The 7,969-nt window shown below is 45.8% G+C and overlaps 2 protein-coding genes across 2 annotated transcripts; both read left to right on the forward strand.

Annotated features, from left to right (window-relative positions):
• Positions 1-2,868: 2,868 nt before the first annotated feature.
• On the forward strand, positions 2,869-3,621 carry LOC135873770 (hsc70-interacting protein-like; the record flags this gene model as incomplete). The annotated part of the gene is made up of 1 exon (XM_065398396.1): positions 2,869-3,621. A coding segment is annotated over exon 1 (753 nt), but the record flags the coding sequence as incomplete, so codon positions are not given.
• Positions 3,622-3,651: 30 nt separating this feature from the next.
• On the forward strand, positions 3,652-7,002 carry LOC135873771 (axoneme-associated protein mst101(2)-like). The gene has a single exon (XM_065398397.1). The coding sequence runs from the start codon at positions 3,742-3,744 to the stop codon at positions 7,000-7,002; it is 3,261 nt and encodes a 1,086-aa protein (XP_065254469.1). The 5' UTR covers positions 3,652-3,741.
• Positions 7,003-7,969: the final 967 nt, after the last annotated feature.

A 7,969-nucleotide genomic window follows, 5' to 3' on the forward strand; every position in this document is an offset into this window, starting at 1 on the left:
TGTCTTAAGTGTATTGACTCTGCGTAGATGATCTGGCAGAAGTGAATTATAATAATAATTTAAGTGAAGAGAGGGTGGTCGCTTGTTGAGGAGGTTTTGCGTGGAAGCTCCATGTTCAAAGGTCATCATTGGCTGAAGGGAGGATTGGGAGAAACCTGGAAAAAGACAAGGTCTGAGGTACACACTGGAGATGTGTGGATGTAGTGCTATAAATGCAAGACCAAGAAGTATGTAGTGCAGTGTGCAGTGTTGTAGCCATGTTGGTCCCAGGATATTAGAGAGGCAAGGTGGATGAGGTAACATATTTCATTGGACCAGCTTCAGTTGGTGTGAGAGAGAAGCTTTTGAGCTACACAGAACTTGTCTTCAGGTCTGGGAAAGAAGAACTTTGTGTAGCTCAAAAGCTTCTCTCTCTCATCAACACAAACTGGTCCAATAAAGGATATTCCCTCGCCCAGATAGCGCAATGGGCAATGAGTGGGGTTCAAAGGTAAATAATTGGTGAGGCTGATTCTGACAACCTCATTATTCAAAGACTTTGGGGCAAGGTGGTGAGGTGGATATCCAGAAGGTCAGAGGGGAGGAGAAGGAGGTGGTAGTTGAGAAGTGGGATGCTGAGAGCATGGACAAGAGTTTAAGCCATTGAGATGGATAGGAAAGGACAGATTTTTGTATGCTGTGGAGGAAGAAGCGGCAGGATTTCGTCTTGGCCTGGCCATGGAGGGACTTGGAGAAACTATCTTACAGCTGAGAAATGTCCTTGCTCTAGCACCCCATCATGCCAGTCCAGACTGTTGGAACTTCGAGAGCAGAACCCAATTCCAGAAATGACACAAAGTGAATACCTAGGAAAGTCTGATATCTAATGGACTGTACCATGGAGGGCCAACCTACTGAAGCTGTCCTGCAGTGGCTCAAAAGTGTGAGTACCAACCTCAGGGCAAAGTGTTAAGAGCAGGGCACAAACCCCAAATTGGCTGTGAACTCTGTACTTAGATTTCATCAACCAAATACCAAGTGTAAACTCCTCATGCACTATAACAGCCTAATCATGGAGTCACAGATAGTCCCCTTGGGTACTCCGATGTATCTTGTCACCTAGGCAACCTTGCCTTTGTGACAGATGGTCCCTTACCCCAAAAATCACAACAATATTCAGGCTACTCCCGGTCCCAAAGAACCAGTCACTTACCCCAGGTCAGTGGCATCAAAGCAACACTTGTAGCCAATCCCATAATAAACTATCTAAAGATTTATTAACTAGGAAAAGGAAATATGAGAGTTATTGACAAGGGTTAAAGCAGGTAAACATACACACACAAATGAGTTACTGTCTTAGGCTCCAAAAGGTAATAGAAACTTCTATAATAAGCAAGCCCTATATGTCCCTTAGGGCTAACCCAGGCTAAACATGTGAGATCTCTTGCTTATGCCTAGAAAACCTTGCACTCAAGAGTCTTCTTGTTAGGGGTTTTTTATCCCATTCCCCCCACCCCTTGTTTGAGCGGCCAGTTCAGCTGATGGGAGGAATTCACTCACATGTTCTCTTCATTGGAGGAGCAGGGGGATGGGAAGAGCAATCAACAAAGTATTTTATCCTTACATGTTCCACAATAGTTCATCTGGTGTCTGTGGGCCTTCTCTGTTGGGCAGGACCTAACACCTTCTGTTGAAAGCTAGCGTTTCATACTAATTCATGTCTCCTTCCTGTCTAGTGATTTACACAATTACAGAGAATCACAATGCAAATGCTCCAATATTACCTTACAATATGGGTGCTATAAGTGGGATTAATGCATGCAGCAACTTAAAAACATTCAATAAAGTCTAAACGCTAAGCACATTTTATAACTCTAATATCTATTCATCAATACTAATATATAGCTGAGCCAGACTAATTCTAGCTATGTATTTGTCAGTATCCAAGTGATGCATGGGGACTTTGGCATAAGCTGGCACTTGGCTTGCCAGCATCACAGGCGATGGAGATCCACAGAGGCTGACCCATCAACCCTGAATTGATGAAAAAAAGTTATGTAAAGATGCTTACATCGCAGTGACATGCAGAAAACACTTTAGGAGCCCTTTGAAGTGAAATTGAGGTGTTTTCTGTGACTCTGGTGGAGTTCTTGGCTTGTCTGGATGCAGCTAAATCATCCCTCCTGAAATATTTGCTTCAAAATGCTTCTGAAGAACAATTTATAACTTTGGCATAAACGAGTTCTCCCAAATGTTTGGAAAATGTCCCAGAGGATATCCCTCATATTCGCCCTGAGATTTTCATTCCCATTCCCCGCTTCAAAGTACTCAAGTTGAACATTGTGCTATAGTATCAACATAGTTAGTATATTTTCACTAATGGAATATAAACATATCAGCAAAGCACAGCTTAATAGAAGATTGTTAGTCAGATTCTGCCTATGGTGGTGAAAAAGAATTTTTGTTCAAATGAGAAGACAAATGAATAAATTCCCCAGTCTTGTACCCACTTCTGTCTGCAGCATACACACCCTTGGTAGACAAAATATATTATAGTCTGAGGAGGTAAATTTTTGTGGGAACTCCTTCTTAAAACATTGGCAGCACATGACTTTAAGAACACATCTCAGGATTCTGATGATGACACGATTTATGACATCACAAAAACCATTGCAGTTTATGAAGTCAATAGGACCCTGAGGATGACTTTTAGCCTTGTAAGAGGATTCAGGACAATGGAAGAAGAAGGAAGAAAGATGTTTGCCAGGAGGCCTCAAGTTAACTTATTAACCAAATCCTTGTCTGGAGTGAGTCATTTTCCTGCTTTTACTTCCTTCCGCCTCCATTGAGACCAAACTGTGTCCCATACTCTCTCCTGGGATGGGCACCATGAATCCTAGGACAGTTCACAGTGAGATGCAGGACTTGGCAAAATTGAATCAGGGCTTTATAAATTCTGAAGATCGCCGCTTCCTTCGGGAATCAGTAGCGAGTATGGAAAATTCCATGTCTCCCACTTCAAGCCATACAGGTGCAGGTGAGATGGTCAGGGAGTCAGATAAGCTCCTCAAAGAGGCTGGGAACAAAGAGAATGATTTGGAAACTGATGCAGAGGAGGTCATTGAACCAGACCAAGATGATCACCAAGAGATGGTAGACCAAAACTTGCAGCTAACAGATGAGATGACGAAGCAGGCCAATGAAAAGAATAGGGAGGCCTTTGATGTCCTGTCTAAAGGTGAACTTCAGAAAGCAATTGACTTGTTCTCAGATGCCATCAAACTGAATCCATACCTTGTCAACTCGTATACTAACAGAGCCAATGTCTTTGTGCATCTGCAGAAACCAAACGCTGCCATTAGTGACTGTAACAGAGCCATAGAGCTCAACCCTAACTTAGCACAGCCCTACAAGGTGCGAGGAAAAGCACTCCAGCTCCTGGGGCTCTTGGAAGAAGCAGCTTGTGACCTGGCCTTGGCTTGCAAACTGGGTTATGATGAAGATGCCAGTAATGTGGTAAAGGAAGTGCAGGTGAGAACCCAGAAGAACTCTGAACACAAAACAAAGAATGAGCAAAAATGTAAGCACAGGGAGACACTGGAGAGAGTGAAAAGGGCTCTGGCAAAAGGAAGAGCTGATAAGACAGCCTCCTGGGATCAGGAAAAAGCTCAGAGGGAGAAGGAGTCCAGTGAGGAGCCCGAGAGTGAGTTGGAGATCGATAATGAAGGGGTGATTGAACCCGATGGGGATGAGCCCCAAGAGATGGGCGATGAGAATCTGAAGGTAACAGACGAAATGATGAAGCAGGCCATTGAAAAGAAGAGGGAAGCTTTTGATGCAGTGGGTAAAGGAGAACTTCAGAGAGCTGTTGATTTGTTCACAGATGCCATCAAACTGAACCCACGGCTTACGATTTTATATGCCAACCGAGCCAGTGTCTATGTGCAGTTGCAGAAGCCAAATGCTGCCATTAGAGACTGTGACAGAGCCATAAATATCAACCCTGACTCCGCACAGCCCTACAAGTGGCGAGGGAAAGCGCTCCGGCTCCTGGGTTACTGGCAGGAGGCTGCTGAGGACCTGTCCTTGGCCTGTCAGCTGGATTATGATGAAGAGACCAATGCCATGCTGAATGAGGTGCAGCCAAGGGCCCAGAAAATCACCCACCACTGGAGAAAGTATGAGCAAAAGCAAAAGGAAAAGAGATTTAAGGAGGCCCTGGAGAGAATGAAGAAAGCCATGGAGGAGAGGGAGGGAGCTCAACTTCAGACACCTGAGGAACAGGAAAGAGATGAGTTTGAGGCCTGGCAAGAAGAGGAAAGAGCTCAGCCTCAGGATACCCAGAAACATGAAAGAGTTAAGCTTCAGGCCTCCTGGGAACAATGGGGTCCACACCTTAAATACTCTACAGTACAAGAAGGAGCTCTGCCAGTGGCCCATGGTGATAAGGAGAATTTCCAGCTGAAGGCCCAGGGGAGAGCTGAGAGTGAGGAAGAGTCCAGTGTGGAGAGTGAGTTGGAGATCGGTAACGAAGGGGTGAGTGAACCCGATGAGGATGAGCCCCAAGAGATGGGCGATGAGAATCTGAAGGTAACAGACGAAATGATGAAGCAGGCCATTGAAAAGAAGAGGGAGGCTTTTGATGCAATGGGTAAAGGAGAACTTCAGAGAGCTGTTGATTTGTTCACAGATGCCATCAAACTGAACCCACGGCTTACAATTTTATATGCCAACCGAGCCAGTGTCTATGTGCAGTTGCAGAAGCCAAATGCTGCCATTAGAGACTGTGACAGAGCCATAAATATCAACCCTGACTCCGCACAGCCCTACAAGTGGCGAGGAAAAGCGCTCCAACTCCTAGGTTACTGGCAGGAGGCTGCCAAGGACCTGTCCTTGGCCTGTCAGCTGGATTATGATGAAGAGACCAATGCCATGCTGAATGAGGTACAGCCAAGGGCCCAGAAAATCACTCACCACTGGAGGAAGTATGAGCAAAAGTGCAAGGAAGATGAATTTAAGGAGATGGTAGAGAGGATAAAGAAAGTCTTGGAGGAGCAGGAGAGTGCTCAGAAAGCCCTGGAAGAACAGGAGATAGATGAGAAAGCAGCCCTGGAGGAACAGGAGAAATCCATGAAGGAACCTAAGACAACTCAGCAGACAGTGCTGAAAGAACAGGAGGACAATCAACCGGAGCCAATGGAGGAACAAGAGAGAGCTCAGAAGAAGGCATTGAAAGAACAAGAGTCAGTTCAGCAGATGGATCTGGAGGAACAGTTGATAGCTTTGCAGACTGAGCTGGAAGAACAGTTGAAAACTCAGCAGATGGAGCTGGAGGAAGAGGATAGAGCTCTGCAGAAGTTGCTGGAGGAACAGGAGAGGACCCAGAAGAAGGTGCTGGAAAAACAGGAGAGAACCCAGATGAAGGCTCTGGAAGAACTGGAAAGAGCTCAACAGCTGGCTCTGAAGGAACTGGAAAGAGCTCAGAAGAAGGTCTTAGAGGAACAGGAAAAAACTCAGAAGGCAGCCCTGGAAGAACAGGAGAGAGCTCAGAAGAAATCCCAGAAGGAAAAGGAGAGGGCTGAGAAAGCCCTGGAGGAACTGGCAAGAGCTCATAAGATGGCCCTGAAGGAACTGGAGATTGCTCAGAAAAAAGGCCTGGAGGAACATGAAAGAGCCCAGCAGAAGGCCTTGGCAGAACAAAAGAAAGCTCATATGGCTATGGAAGAACTGGAGAAAGTTCATAAGAAGCAAGAGAGAGCGCAGAAGGCTGCCCTAGAGGAGCAGAGGAGAGCTCAGAAGGCCCTAGAGGTACTGGAAAGAGAACAGAGAAAGGTCATGGAGGAGCAGAAGAGAGCTCAAAAGAAGGCGATAGAGGAACAGGAAAAAGCCCAGAAAGCCCAGGAGGAACTGGCAAGAGTTCAGCAGCAGACTCTAGAGGAAAAAGAGAGAGCTCAGAAGAAGACCAGAGAGGAACAGGAGAGAGCCCAGAAAGCCCTGGAAGAACTGGTGAGAGCTCAGAAAGAGGCCCTAGATGAACAAGAGAGAGCTCAGAAGAAGGCTACAGAGGAACAGAAGAGGGCTAAAAAGGCCTTGGAGGAACTGGAGAGAGCTCAGAAAAAGGCCTTGGAGGAACTGGAGAGAGCTCAGAAAAAGGCCCTGGAGGAACAAGAGAGAGCTCGAAAGAAAGCCCTGGAGGAACAGGAGAGGGCTCAAAAAGGCCTGGAGGAACTGGAGAAAGCTCAGAAAAAGGCCCTGGAGGAAAAAGAGAGAGCTCGAAAGAAAGCCCTGGAGGAACAGGATAGGGCTCAAAAAGGCCTGGAGGAACTGGAGAAAGCTCAGAAAAAGGCATTGGAGGAACTGGAGAGAGCTCAGAAAGAGGTACTGCAGGAACAAGAGAAAGCTCAGAAGAAAGCCCTGGAGGAACAAGAGAAAGCTCAGAAGAAAGCTCTGGAGGAACAGAAGAGGGCTCAGAAAGCTCTGGAGAAACTGGAGAGAGCTCAGAAAAAATCCCTAGAGGAGCTGCAAAGAGTTCAGAAAGGGGTCTTGGAGGAACAAGAGAAAGCTCAGAAGAAAGCCGTGGAGGAACAGAAGAGGGCCCAGAAAGCTCTGGAGAAACTGGAGAGAGCTCAGAAAAACTCCCTAGAGGAGCTGGAGAGAGTTCAGAAAGGGGTCTTGGATGAGCCAGAAAAAGCTCAGAAGGCGGCCCTGGAGGAACATGAGAAAGCTCAGAAAAAGGTTCCAGAGAAACAGGAGGAAGCTCAGAAAGAGGCCCCAGAAGAACATGAAAGAACTCATAAAATGTTTTGTGAAGACCTAGAAAGAGCACAGAAAAAAGACTTAGAGGAATGGGAGAAAGCTCATGAAAAGGTCTGTGTAGAACAGGAAAGAGATCAGGAGAAAGACATAGAGGAACAGGAAACAGCCACTGAGGAACAACTGAGAGCTCAAAAAGGGCCAGAGCATGCAACAAGTTCATTAAGACCTCTCGCAAAATCTATTTGGGACTATTTTGAATCAGGCTAGACTCAGAATTCTGAGCCATTGTCTGAGTTTGTCCTGGAACCCAGCAAACATTAACAAACACAGGAATCGATGCATGCTCACGGCAGTGTGTAAATTTAGAGGTCGTGTACAACTGCTGTTTTCATTAAAGTGAAATTAAAACACAAATATGAACAGAATTTTTCCATTATTTTTTATTTCTCCATCTAAACAGGTTTTAAAGGATTAAAGCACTTCTCATGCAGTGTTTTGACGCATGCACAAGTATACATAGACTATGTGGAATGCTCCTCTCCAGTTGAATATGAGTGCCTCAGGTACTCAGTCATTGGGCTGTAGAGTAGGTTAAAGAACCCAAAGACACTTCCTTCATCAGCCTAAGTATTGCTACACTAATAGATAAACTGCAAATGGAGCTTGCACATTTCGGTTTCTCTGCCAATGTCTATTTGATCCCCTTGGTACTTTCTCAAAGACTGGTCCGTGAAGGGGAGGAGGGTTTGGAATCTTCCTCTCCTGATCATTCTTCCTGTAAAAGGGGATGAGGGAAAGAAGACATTGAACATGCTGCCAACAGAAAATCTGTGGGAGGGATTTGAGCAGCAAATGAGAGCTGATCATGACCAGCTGGATGAGGAGCCTCCAGATAAATGGGTGATGGAGGGAATTATTACTGAAGAGGGAGGCCAGGGTCTTGATGTGGAGCTTTGAAGGGAAGAGGGAATTTATGGGTGGGAGCATGACTAAAGGGTGCATTGCTTGTGATGTATAGGCCACATGATCGGGATAAACTCTTAAGTTGCTTGAGTTCATGAAAGGGGCCATGATTCCGCAAGCGGCTCTGGGTAGGGAGAGCCCCTTTGATGTCAGCTGATTGCTTTGCAGGCACAGGGGCCCATTCATGTGGAGCAGCTTGCAGCATCAGAGACTTGGTTTAGACATAACCATTTTTTTAAATCAAATCTAAATTTGGGTGTGTAAAATCCAG

Source organism: Emys orbicularis, chromosome 2 (assembly GCF_028017835.1).
Source record: "Emys orbicularis isolate rEmyOrb1 chromosome 2, rEmyOrb1.hap1, whole genome shotgun sequence".
Lineage (NCBI taxonomy): Eukaryota > Metazoa > Chordata > Testudines > Emydidae > Emys > Emys orbicularis.

Excerpts from the sequence above, each read along its gene's own strand:
- LOC135873771 (XM_065398397.1), top strand. The coding sequence starts at position 3,742 with ATGGGCGATGAGAATCTGAAGGTAACAGACGAAATGATGAAGCAGGCC.